We start from the raw sequence: 14,389 nt of genomic DNA on the forward strand, positions 1-14,389 counted from the left end.
GAGTGAGACAGGTCTGTAGTTTTCTATTTTAAGTTTATCACCCTTTTTCAACAGGGGAATGACTTTAGAAATTTTCAGTTTTTCTGGAAACACGCCCTCAGCCATTGACAAGTTTGCTATGTGCGCCAATGGTTTCGCTATCTGATTAGCTGTTTTCTTTACTAATATTATTGGCACCTCATCTACTCCAGCTGACATCTTGGACTTCAGACTTTTAATCACTATTAAAACTTCCTTTTCGTTTGTTGGAACTGCCATCATACTGCTGGCTGCCTTGGGTGCTTCCATCTTAATCTGCTCCCCAAGATTCCTGCTTAATGTCTGGGGTACATTTAAAAAGTAATTATTTATATAATTAGGCATGGCATATTTATCTACCATTTTATTCTCCTCATCTTTTAGAATAATTTCCTTGTCTTTAGTAGGTACCCTGGTTTCTTTTCTCACAATTTCCCATGCAATTTTAGTTTTATTTCTGGACTGTTTTATTTCCATATTATTACTTAATAACTTTGCATTTGCAATTACTCTGCAATATATTTTCCTATACCTCTTTTCATATTCTATAAAATCAATATTTGTATACTCCCTCAACTCTGAATTCAGTTTTTTCATGTTTTCACATGGTTTCTTAATTCCAAGAGTCATCCAAGAACTTGACTTTACGTATCCAGTAGACTTGATTCTGGTCAGTTTCTTTGGAAAACACATCTCAAAGTTCATCATATAAATCGATGCAAATACACTATATGCCTCATCTGTACTTGACTGTTTCATAACATCTAACCAATTTTCATTTTCTAAGATACTTATGAACTGATGACAGCTGTCCATAGAGAAGTTTCTTTTGTAAATATTATTTACACCTTTCTCTTCCTTTGACCTTAAAGGGATTTCAATGGTGAGAGCATTGTGGTCAGACAATCCTAAATCTATGTTTGTTACCTCTATGTCAGTTTCTGACATATTTGAGAAAATGTTATCTATGAGGCTATTGGAGGTGTTTGTTATTCTAGTTGAATTGTTTATGTGTGGTGATATGTTGAAACTCTTTAATATGTCCAAAAATTGCCTTTTTTGTTGACTTTCAACTAGAATATTAATATTGAAATCACCACAAAGAATAATCACAGTTTCTTTTTTGTAAATAGTATTTAGCAACAATTCTAATTTATCAAAAAAGACATTTATGTTTCCACATGGTGACCTATACACTGTTATGACTATGACTTTTTTCATCAGGCCATATAGCTGGACAGCACCTGCTTCAAAAAACTTTTCAATACTTAAGTTCTCTGCTTCACATCTATTTTTAAATTCTAACTCTTGGCTAAGGTAAATACCGACTCCACCACCTTTTGCAATTTTCCTACTATAATTATTTGCCAGTTTAAATGGAATAATGTGAATACTACTAATTTCTTGGTCCTTACACCAATGTTCAGTAATACACAAGACATCAGTTTGGTGTTACTTACTGCTATTTCAAGTTCGCAATATTTGTTCTTGAGGCACTGCACATTTAGAGTCATAATCTTTAGAACAGCGGAGTGAGCACTGGTGGTATTTCTCCTTTCGTTTAACACTGTTATCTTGGAGTTTTCATTATGGCTGGATACCAAAAATCCTGTTGTACCACAGGTTTCTTGTTTCTGTTGCTTTTCCTACTTGAAGTGGATGATGCTGATTGATTGTTTATACTATCTGTGGCAGCTGATGACATTTTAATATTTACAATAGCAGATGATGATGTTTTTAGTGCTTCAGCAAATGTTGCTCTTGTTAAGGATTTCATTTCTTCTGCTTCTGCCCTCATTTGGAGTGGGATTTTAGGGAACTTTTATACTGTTATGCGGCTTATTTCTTCTAGTATCTTTTCACCCATCATCTTTTTTCCATAATAGTTCCTGTGCTGTCCATGCCTCGTGAAATGATTTCTCACTGAGCTGTTTGCATCCACAAGAGTTGCACACTTAAAAGCACAGCAGATCTTCCTGAATTTATTATTTGTTGACTTTATTTCTTTGTTTACACATGATTCCTCGATTAGATCATGTCTATGTGGCACACTTACAACGAGAACCTTTAAATTTAGATCTGACAGCTTTTTTAGAGTTGTTTGAAGTGCCCTTGTCGCCAGTTGGCTTTCATTTTTGTATATGTCATTTGCTCCACCTATTAGCACACAGCATGTTCCAGTCTTAACTAAGTTTTCCCAATTATTTACTATTTCATTAAGGGGAGCACCAGGTTTGACAATGGCTGTTACTCTGAATTGCGACTGCCGATCATTTATTATTTGTGCCACACGCTTTGCATGACTATCACCTAATACACAGACTTGATATTTGTTGTTCTCCAGGTGCCCCCGTTCCGTCGTTTTTATAGTACACTTTGGAGAAACATTTCTCTCGTTAGAACACACAGATGCTCTAGATTCACTTTCACTTGTCTTATTTTTTGAGTTCACATTTCGTCCTGTCTTGTCTTTATTACCCGTTTTTCTTTGCACTCTATTTACTGAACTGACGATGTCATACCGCCAAAAAGATTTCGTTTACTACTAACAGAAGTTTTGTTTGAAACGAAAATTGCCGGTATGTTTTCATCACACTCGTTTTTTAAATCGTCATAATTCCGTTGCTTTATCAGTTCCTCTAACTTATTTACGTAACGATTTGCAAGCACAAGGTCTTGCTGAAGCGATGCAGTAACACTTTCTTCTATGCAGTTATCGTATCTTGACAAACCTACCGTTAGTAGATCGCAGCATTCCATGCTACAGTCACATTTCGCGTCGACATGTGTCGTATTACTGGAACAAATACACGTTCGAAATTGCCTTCCTTACACTATGTTATTCAGGTACGGACTGTAATTTTTAGTATTTAAATCAGCTGTTGTGTGCACACGACAGACATAATGGACAAGAAGCAATCGCAAACGGTAGTCTGCTAATGTTTTGGGCTGTTTAAGACGCCGGCAGGCCCCGCCCACTCTGGCTGTTGCAAAACAAGACGACCACCCATAGGCGGAATTGGGAATTCGGTTTACGAAATCCGGTTTTGGGAGCCCCCATGTAATCAGGATGACAGCGTAAGTCTAAAGCGCCACCTCCCTTTTTTATTACCTCCATCCCACGAACTGTCATAAGTCATAGTGTCATTCATACGCTTTTCGGCTTAACCAACTTAACCGAATACCGAAAGACGTGTAACAGAGATGGCAACACTGATTAGCGCTTTGGTCGGCAACTGTTTGATTTTCAACTTTTTCCCAAGACAGCGAGAGGGGGGGGGGGGGGGGTACAAAACAAGGGGAACCAAGGGGAAATCATTTCTGCGAAAATATGACGTATATGATAGCACGAACTTCATTTTGCGACATAGTGAAACATTTTGCAAGGTGGCACAAAGTATTTCTAGATAGTTTGGAGTTGTACTGCGTCATAAGATAACAGACGGCAAGTGTACGCTGGTTGAATGTAGGCTAGTTGAGAATCCGAAACCAAATTAGTTTCAAGAATTATCAAAACGTTTTGGTAGTTAGGTTAGCGTTGTTATAGCTAACTAAGAATGACAAAGTTGCGAAGTGGAATGTAGTTTTAATTTCAATATTGGACGATTCTGTTATTTAAAAATGTTTCGATGAAATTGGGGTATTAATCTTAAGGAACTTCGCCGCATTTCCCCAACTTGGACATGTTAAACCCTAACCCAAGCACTTGGGTGACAAGTGTCACTTTCCGACGAGTTGTTGGTTTTGGGAACGTGCCTTTCAGAAGTTGAATGGTTACTATTTGTGTTTGTAGTGATTGCTGTAGCACGCTTGTGTTTACCGTCTACGGTTCGCAAGGAATAAATTCTCTCAGCAATAGAATGTTTGGGTAACAATTGCCAACATTTAAACAAAATGTGGGCCCCGACCTACTCACACTCAATATTAGAAACGATCACTGTAACTTCTGTGTGAGTTAACGCACTTCATGGAGGACTGAGGTTTGCCAACAAATTTCAATCAATGACATCTCTCCCTACTGCAAAGTTTAAGGCCAAACAAAGATAAAATTTACTGCTGGCCCATGCTACTCACTAGATAAGTGTCTCAGCGTTGCACTTACCAGTGAAAATTTTTTATGTGATTCATATATTAATATCATTTAATAACATCACTTATTTTTGTTTCATTCGTGCCACAGTTAAATAATCCAGAATGTGACAAAGTTGCTGAGTTAAAATGTTTCTCCCTCCAAAGCAATTTACTTTGCAAACCTGTCTTTTCATATCACAGTATGTTTTAAAATATAATATGTTACGAAGATTCTCATGAAATGATCTAAGAAGTTCAGAAAAGTGATATCCATGTAGTTTGCTGTGGGAAATAATAATAATAATATTAAATCTTGAGTGCATATCAGAGTCACATAAATACTGAATAGATTCATCCTTGTGGATAAAGTTAATATAGTTATATGGTATATTAGTAAAAAAAGGGGGGGGGGGAGAAAGAGAGGTAAATATTGTCTATATATGCATAAAATGGGGTATGTTCCACTTAAGATTGTGAAATATTATGTTTGGATTGTGAAATATTATTTGAACATCTCTTAATGCCATGCATCAATACTGGATCAGGAAGCACACGAGATTACTACTGACAGATCACATGCCACCGACAGTACATATCTGAAGGTCCATAAAGCAGCTATTGACTGCTTTTACAAGGTTATGCAAATATAGTTGGAGCATCATTGTTCATGGGAAATTAAATGACGACTTCCTGTCAGATAGCTGTGGAAATACGGAAGCGTCCGATCCCGCCCGTCTGCTTTGACCCATGACGTCACAAATATGGCGGAAACAAACACACACACACACACACACACACACACACACACACACACACACACACACACACACACACACTTTCCACAAAAAGCCTAATTACACTAACGGGACAAGCGCGGGAAATGGGGTGTTTTGGGTGGGGGGGCAAACTAAATATAAACAAATTTAGACGCCTTGCGTAGCTACAACGTGTAAGTGAAGACAGCCATGCATGAATACCCACCCACCTCCCCAGGGGTCGTAACCCCTGCAACCCATAGAAGATAAAGATGCTTCAGTAGCTGATTAGTGTTTTTTGTCTTTAAAAAAAAAAAAAATCTCACGGGATAGAACGAACAGATCAGAAAGGTAAATATAATAAACTAAAACAGACATTGGAGGAAACAGATAATTAAAATAAGTAATAAGTGTTTTTAAATTAAAAAAAAAATTTCACGAGATAGAACGAACAGATCAGAAAAGTAAATAAAATAAGAATAAACAGAACTGGAGACAGCCACACTCAAACCAAACTCCGCGCCGTCATGACGTCACACACGACAACGCCCTTACGTCACGGGTCAAAGCCGACGCGTGGGATCGGACGCTTCTGTCGACCCCCAAGCATTAATACTAGCTCTGGATTATTTGCCATGTAAAATCACCAACAGGAATTGAAGGAGTTAATGCAACAGCCATAGAAGGTGGGTGAATGAGTATTTAATGTCCAGTCTACATTGGGGTCATTAGAAATGGAGCACATACTTGGAATGTTTCAGGGATGGAGAAGGAAATATCCCCACATTGGGTTGAGTGATTTAGGTAAATCACAGAAAAACAGCCATGTGGGTTATGTTTTTAGACTCATCACATCCACAGTTCATCTGATTGTAATGGGCAAATGTACACAGTAAAATATGCGTAATAGTTAAATGTAGATCACAGAATAAAAGTCTGATGGCCCAGAATCATGAACAGTGATGCAATCATAGTTTGAGAGAAGTTACATAAACGAGAATAAGAAATGGATAATTCATGTGGTGAAAGAATGTAGCTCAAGAAGAGACCTCTACATGGTTGTGAAGAAAAGCTGTAGTCTGTAGTTGAAACTCCATTACCATCAGTATTCTAAACTCATCCAGACCATTGTTAAAAAAAGAAAAGCAGAACACAGACATAAAGCTAAAAAAATTAAAACACTAAAAAAGTGACTGCAGCAGTGTTGAATAATATTAAGTAATAAACCATCAAAACTAGCACTCCTGATGAACTTCAGCGTTCAAAAAATTGGTGTGACAGAAATCATGACACTTTCAAATCATTTGCCACCAACTTCAGTTAGTATTCCACTGTGACAGCAAACAGAGCACCCACTAACAACCCCAAATACAGATGCATTGGATTTACTTGTGCAGACACTGTATGTATTGCAACAAATGTTAGTTTCAAAAATACACCCCCTAAAGTGATTACGAAGTTTGTCAGAGCACAAAATAGTTTTAATTTGCTGACACTGACGATATTAGGAGCAGAGTATTGAAAGTCTGATTCTGACTTTGTAGAATTGCCCATAAGCAGTCTTAGTTATCAGTCAGCAGCTGCCTGCCGCTGTGGTCGAGCGGTTCTAGGCGCTTCAGTCTGGAACCGCGCTGCTGCTACAGTTGCAGGCTCGAATCCTGCCTCAGGCATGGATGTGTGTGATGTCCTGGATGTGTGTGATGTCCTTAAGTTATTTAGGTTTAATTAGTTATAAGTCTAGGGAACTGATGCTCTTGGATGTTAAGTCCCATAGTGCTTAGAACCATTTGAACCATTTGAAGTCAGCAGCTTGGGGCTGCATTGGTACTTTAAACATCTCTAAAAGTCGTGGCTGCTGATAAATTTAGTCATTTTCAAGATTAAAAACCTGTTGTAGAAATGATAGTTATGTGGGAGTTTGTTTTAATGGATCTTTGACTGTAAAAGTGTCAACTCTCGTTTTGACAAGTAATAGTTTTAGCTTGGGGGGGGGGGGGGGGAGCTAAGTACTTACAGCAGTATTCTTGTAAACAGTAGCCAATTTTTTTGTAAAGCACTATTTGTATAGAACAGCTGTGACTTCTCATCATTATAGATGATTAAGGTAGCTTATTGCATCTCTGTATTGAATTTTCCACATATTATTGCGACATAATAAGGGAGCGTGTATAGGTATGATTAGGAACAGTGTTGATATATTATTCAAGTTCTTAGAAACACCTACAGTCTGTCTCGTGTTTGTGGTACATATACTGCTGAGTGGAAGTAAAATTTATTTCAGCCAATATCCAGGAATCATAATCCAAAAATACAAGGCACCTATAGACAGATTAGCATATTGAATGCAGTATTTGAGCCTCAGAGTACATTCTTCATGACCAGCTGACAGATTACCTTAAAACAACCGCTATAAATATCAAGCAGGCTTTGGAAATGAGCATAGTAAATCAACTACATTAATCAGTGTGACTGACAAAAACAAACATACTTTTGGACAGGTGTAAAGCAATCATTTTAACAACTTGATTGCCACATGTGTTAAACATAACTCAGGGAAAATTTTGTCTGTGTGCCACATGAACCCATGAGCAAGTGTGTGATGTACTTTGTATACATGTAAAGAGTAGATTTCTTAATGTTACCATGGTAAACATGTATGGGCAAACTCAAGACTTTAATCTTAGTTTAATTAAACAGTGGTAAAATAAACTTATGTAATATTAGCTAAGACACTGCTTTCATTGAGTCACTGATTACACGGAAAAGTATTACCCCACAGTAATAACCCATTTGAAGCATTAAACAGCACAGTTGCATCAGATCCCAGCCAATCACTTATTCAGTTACTAATTCTCTCATAGACAACTGCTTCATTGTATGATTTTGCTGCTAGCTCATAATCTGGGTCTTTTTCTCATATGGAATGTAAATTTTTTTCCCACCTAGCTCACTATTTATTTTATATTGCTGCTGCTTACTTGGACGTATGACAATACAATTTATCACTTTGTTAGCTGAACAACCAATAATGAAGGAATAGGCATGGGCTCGCCATTGTGAAACAACATTGGAATGGTGCAAAACACTTTTATTTGCAGTTGGCGCACTTTATACGTAGGCCCGCCCGCTTGAAGGTTAAGTAAATACGACTCTCAGGTACATTTTCATTAAAGCTTCATGAAACAAAATTTCCCCAGGGCATCAGGAACCTCAGTATGCCATGACAGCCAGACTGTTGCTTGACCTCAGCAGAGCCTTTGATAATGTTGATTTATGTGTATTATGAAAATGAAGCAGCTGAATTTATGAAAGAGAGAAGTACTGTGGTTTGACAAATATCAGTGAATCCTTAGTGGATCAGAGATGATGTCATGGGAACATATTTGCTGAGTTCTCCGGGGTTCTATCACATTACTTTCCTTGCTGTACATCAATGATTTTGCATCTGTGCAACATTATTGTAACTACTACTTCTATGTCGACAACATCTAGTAATATCTTTGTGCCAGTCATAACAACATTGCTGCTGGTGTATCAGTTATGATGGAAGACTTTTGTTCATTTTCACAATGGGCACAAAACTTTGGTCCTTAACTAAATGCTGAGAAGTTGCAGACAATCCTCATATGACAACAAAAGTTTGTCACTGAACCTTTTTTTTAAGTGATTCCTCCAATTTCTGGTAAGAGAGGACTTCCCTATACCTGCAGTTATTTACTTTTTTTTTTTACTGGCCATTCCAGCCAATGTGGATACTTTCGAAAATTAATTTAAATATTACAGGACTTAGAGAATTTTACATCTGCATTGTTATGAGTATAAACTTCAGCTCCACTTTGGTCTAAAAATGCTCTTGAAAAATGAAACCCCCCCCCCCCAAAAAAAAAGTCTTTTGTACATGTGTAATCTGATGAGCTTTTGCGAGACAGCTTTTATTTTTTATTAATTAGCTGAATTGATCAGCATCTAAAATCTTTTGCATGTACAACACTGTGTTCCCTGTCTCTGCTTGTAACTTGCAACAACATGATTGATTACTATTTTAGGGTATCGGTACACACAAAGAGTGGTTATTCCTTTTTTTTCCATTGTTTGGTAGTTCAGTACTTGAAATTTCAAAATGTGTCATCACTACCTGTGGTAACATCATGTCTGGGTTTGAACTGTGAAGCCTTTCTGAGATATGTACATGATCCTCTCCGTTTTAAGGAAGTCCAATAATAAGAGCTTATCCTTTCATATCAGGATGATGTTACTTGTTGGATTTCTGGATCTCTGTGCTTGTGTTTGTGATGCAAGTTACTGTATATTTTAAAGACTTAAGTTCAATCTAAAATTGCTGTATTTTATTATTTATTGTCTGAATATTCTGAAGAAAGATTGTTTGAGCTGTATGAATTCCCATATTGTGTAAACTTGTGTCCCCTGTCTGATTCTGATTTTTAACAAACAAGCTTTGTGCTGTAATGGAGTCTATCTTTTGTGAGCTGACTATAGAAGTTTTTATGTTAAGTATCAAATTTTTCAAGCAGAGGCACCTTTTGCCTTTTTTTTTTTTTATTTATTTTTTTTTTTAAATGCCCATTCCTCCAAACAGTGACATGCGTGACCTGAGTTCCACCTACTGTGCTCTCCTAATTTGCTCACCCATCCTCCCCTTGCAGTCCTGTGAGCTGCAGGCCCGACGTTGTGAAGAGCCAACTGTCAGTAGTCCCAATTGGTACCAGTACAACATGCCCCGAGTCACCTGGCACAAGTGCCATCCTCAACCCTGCATCCAGCACTATTAAGGCATGGCCACTTGTGGCACTGGAACAATTCAGCAAAGTGCACATTGGTGTTTTTGTGTCACTGTTGTCTGTCAAGCATTCCCTATTGTTTCTCGTTCTTGCTCTGTCATTGATTTCCTTCAGTGCTGCCATTTCTGCTAGATGTCATTATTGGCATCTTACAAGAACGTAATCAGGAAACATCAACACAATGTTAACATGACTGAAATTTCTGGAATTCCATATATATTGATTATTATTATTACTGTTATTATGTACTGCTCATGCTACACATATTGTACTGCTAACACATGTTGTAATGCCGTGGATGACTGGTCAGATAGTAGTGAGGGCATGAAGGCCCCAAAGTTGCTTGGTGTGATAAATATGTAAGTAAATAAATGCATAAATGAAATAAGGGCAAGAGTGCTGGCGTATTTTGCTTATTTTTTCCACTTACCTTATTGGATGGTGCACCTGAAATAAGTATAGTGTTTATTCAGGAATGCTAACAGTAAGATTATAGTGTGGAGTAGATAACCTCACATCTTGCAGAAGCCTGTTGACGGATGTTTGAATTGTTGAACTCACTTCCCCGTGCATTCACTCTTTAATGGTTGTTTCTGACATTGAACACAGAAATGTGATGTACACAATCAGAATACAAGACAAAAATAATTTTCATGTAGACGTTGCTTTCTGGAATAGGATTTGTGAGAAGCCATGTGCACTGGTAGTAAGACAACCATCAAGCACACATCTAACATAAAGGAATAAATTGGGAATAACAACCAATTCAAAATAAAATTAAAAGCATACCTCATTAATCACACTTTTTATAATCTAGGCTAGAAATGTTCCGTTAGCTACAGGGCAAACAGCAGTGATTGTAAAGGTGCATGACAAGAAGTGCTTAAACATGACTGATTATTTACAGATTCAGATAACTATATTTTTCAGAATTCCTGGTATAATAAGATATTTGATAAGCTCTCAGTAGGAGATAAAAGGAAGCCATTATGTATAAGTAAGGAGGCGGCAGCCGCTTTCAAAGTAGAGCTTTCTTGCTAATTTACTTAATCGAGTTTAGCTGGCATCAGCATCAATAGCAGTAAGCAGCATAGTGATACTTTGCTGTTAATACAGTACACAAATTAATTTTGTACACTTTCCTTGTCTTTTGTTAATATATACCCTGGCTCATCCCACATCTGTGATGTTCTCCTTTTTGATGAGATCTACAGAACATAATGAATGAACTGAATGCTCGGGGTCATAGCCTCACAGCAAATATTAGTCAACCTTATATGCTTGGTAAATAAATCAACTTTGGAGATAAATTATGCTTTCACCGTTAAGTCCTCACTGTATGGCAGGAAGGAAAATGGTGTCTCCTATCAGTGTAATCTGTACCACTGAATATTTATTTTGAATGGATTAAATACCAACTCATTTTCAACTGTGTTGCACAGAGTTTGTATTTACTTTTCTAAAATATGAAGTTATTCAACATGTTTGTGAAATCTCTTTTGGTTGTTACAGGTCATGGCCACAAGGTCTCCTACTATACCTTTGAAAATATCAGAGGATGCCGATACAGTGTTTAACAGCAGTGTCTCTCCTACATCTACTGCAGATGGGGATAACGTATCAAATGCGCCACTGGTTTCAGACCTCGAACTGAATGACAGAAGACATTCGGAAGGAGACAGTCATTTAAGAGTGGCCAGTAGTGCTTCGAAACTGGATTGCAGAGACACCACAGTAGATGACCTGCCAGATGAACTGATGCTGGAGATTTTCTCATATGTGAGCTTCAGTGAAAACATTAAAGTTTTACAGAAGGTGTGCACTCGCTGGAGGATTCTGGCCCAGGACGCTCATTTGTGGCTTCATGAGAAGTACGTAGTCAGGTAAGAAGCTACGATTTGGTGTCACTTGCAGACAGTGATGAGTTCAGAATGAGCCTTGTGAAGCTGAGTCTGTGCTGCGACATTGAGGTCTATTGTGGTGGCATTTTGTATCAAATCACCTCACAGTTCAGACCACATCAGATTGGCGTTAAAATTTAAGCTTTCAAAGATTAGCACTGTCTTCTTCGTCAGGAGAGGACTCTGCTGGAAGTAATATCCGCTTCGTTTATTGCATTTGTGCTGAACTCGTCATCAGCCAGGTGATGTCACCCAGAGAACAGGAGTCGTGTGCACAAATGCAGGAAATCGGTAATGTGGTGGTACGCCTACTGCTCCTTCGACAGGCCATGATTGAGGAGCTGACAAAGAGGACTGTGTGACTTTTTGGAAAAGCTCAAGTTACAACTCCAGTTTGACGCAGTCTGAACACCAAAAAGATGTTCTAGAGAGTCTGTGTTGTTTTGGAGCTTCCTGGCAGATTAAAATTATGCACCAGAGCAGGAACTGAACCCAGAACCTCGCTTTTGTGGACAGTTCCCTTACCGACTGAGCTACTGGGGATGATCCATAACCTATTCCTACAACTTCACTGTGAACAAGACCTCTCCCAACCTGTCTCCAAAACTTTGCTTCCAACAGGACTTCTCCCCTACTTTGCAAGTCCACAAAACTGCCCTGCATTCATTGTAGGACTAACAGCCCAGGAAGAAAGAATGTTGCAGAGAAGTGTCTTAGCCACAGGATAGAGGGAATGTTTCCATTTCGACAAGTAATGCAAGAGAGCTATTGTGAAGTCGGGAAATTAGGTGGTGATGTACTGACGAGACTAAAGCTTTGAGGGCAAGATTGGGACAAGGATTTGAGAAGCTATCAGGCAGACAATTTTAATCTGGCAGGAAGTTTAAAAAATGAAGTTTATCATGTTTTCATCAACTGAATCAATATTCATTCTCTCCTTACATATTTATATTGAATTAATATTGGTTCTTGGAGCTTCAGTGATCATGTGTGTGATGTACTACTTCACTGCTATAAGTTGTGCAGGGTATCTCAACAGTGAGATTAATATATCTGAAGTAAATTGCTGTAGGTTCTTTGCGTTCTTTCTGTTCTTGGACATTTGAGCTGTTTGATGTAGAAGAAAGAAGATGTCTGAAAAAGACTATTTTCTTATAACATGGACATTTTTGATAACTCTATCTGAAAAAGTTCAGATCACTCTTTTTATATAAATTTCTGTTTATTTTCTCTTCACATGCCGGTAAAGAAATTTTTAGCTGTCTAAAATGAGTATACTTCTTTGGAAATAGTCTTCTCAGTTCTTTTCCTTGAGTAGTTTCATGTTGAATCAGAGTTTATTAAGTTCCAATACAGAGAATTGCTATCGACAGCTTTAATACAATTCAGTGACAGATCTGTATCTTTCAGCTGACAGGCGGGTATTGGCTTTCCCCCATTGCACACAACAAAGTTTGTTTACAATGAATATCTTTCTTATTTAATTTTGCAATAAAGAACTTAAGATATCATCACAAAACAGCGGACATTTTCCTGCTGTCACTTCCTGTCGACTGAAAGATCTCTTTGTCTGACACTGCAAATGTCAAGTTCAATGAAAATAATGATACTTCATCATCACTGCTCCCATAGAGATTGTACCTAGGAACTGTCAGGGAAGGGCAGGTGTCCTCAGTCCTTGCTGCCCTCCAGGAAGAAACACGTTACTGTGAGAGTACAACATGTGGCATTTGTAGTTTGTCAGCAGACACAAGTGTCTCAGAATAAGAGATATTGAAGATAGCCAATGAAACCTATATGCAAAAATTTTCCTTTATGTCCACAAAACAGCAGGTTGTGTAAGTTCCACCCAGAACCTTCTCTTTACGATATTCGCAAACTGATTTGGATTGTGCCCCACCTCACAGACAGGTGTATCAGTCTGAAGAAAGCCTGAAAAAGTAATGTACGCTGTCTAGTAGTAGCAACTGTACCCAGATGAATTTGGTGTAAAACCTTGAAACTATTTTGCTGTTAACAGCTGTCCTCCTTGCAATTGCAAATTCCACATGACTCTGTGTTCTAAAAGTTTCCAGTAATGTTATGGCTTCAGTTCACAATGTTTTTTACTGTGTTTCCAGGCAGTGTCAAAAAAATGCAAAAAATATGTGAATACAGAATATACTTGCATGTATCTGAAAGTTATCCACCTGACAGCAATATAATATGTAAAAACTGCACTGTCAGTTATGTGCATTGGAGGTATGAGGTATGTGTTACAAAGTGGTAAAATATGTATGTTTGGTGATTAATAAACATAGTTTCAGTAGTTTCAAGTAATTGTGCTTTGTTTCCTCCACCACACCTACTTTCGTGAAACTAATGAGGACACAGCAGAATGCAGTAAACCACAATGTCTCAATTATTTACTGAGAATGGGTAGCAGGTATAAACTGCTACAGAACATTCTTCGAGGAATGACACCTGGTAGCTGAACATCATCTTGTTTCAGAAACTCGTAGACATTGATTTTACATACAACTGGGAAACTTTTTTGAGCAAGTAAAAGTGATTTAGTGATCACCATCTTATTGCAGATTTTTTTTTTTTTTTTTTTTTTTTTTACTCACATAGAGCTTAAGACAGTTGAGTTGCATTACCACGTCCTCACTACCCTCCATGAGTGAGGTCTCCAGGGCCAATTCCCATTTATTATCCAGAACTTATTGTCTTGCAGTAATTTCCAGGTTCAAGTTGGTGCTTCCCACAGTATTCACCATATACAAGAGAATGGTGTCTGACAGGGCTCTGTATTGAGTTTTCTCATTTTTCTAGCGGCTGTCAATGGTCTAGCTGCAACTATGGA

The 14,389-nt window shown here is 37.9% G+C and overlaps 1 protein-coding gene across 8 annotated transcripts in view; it reads left to right on the forward strand.

Annotated features, from left to right (window-relative positions):
• Positions 1–14,389, forward strand: part of LOC126210090 (F-box/LRR-repeat protein 17-like) — a 110,786-nt gene that overhangs the window by 6,457 nt on the left and 89,940 nt on the right. For 6 of the 8 annotated variants that reach the window (XM_049939220.1, XM_049939222.1, XM_049939221.1 and 3 more), the window contains exon 2: positions 11,156–11,526. In XM_049939220.1, coding sequence (XP_049795177.1) covers positions 11,156–11,526 — 371 coding nt within the window. Of the gene's footprint in view, positions 1–3,323; positions 3,470–11,155; positions 11,527–14,389 lie in introns of those variants that run through there. The other 2 variants (XM_049939217.1, XM_049939218.1) reach the window with 2 other exon arrangements.

This window comes from Schistocerca nitens, chromosome 10 (assembly GCF_023898315.1).
Source record: "Schistocerca nitens isolate TAMUIC-IGC-003100 chromosome 10, iqSchNite1.1, whole genome shotgun sequence".
Taxonomy (NCBI): Eukaryota; Metazoa; Arthropoda; class Insecta; order Orthoptera; family Acrididae; genus Schistocerca; species Schistocerca nitens.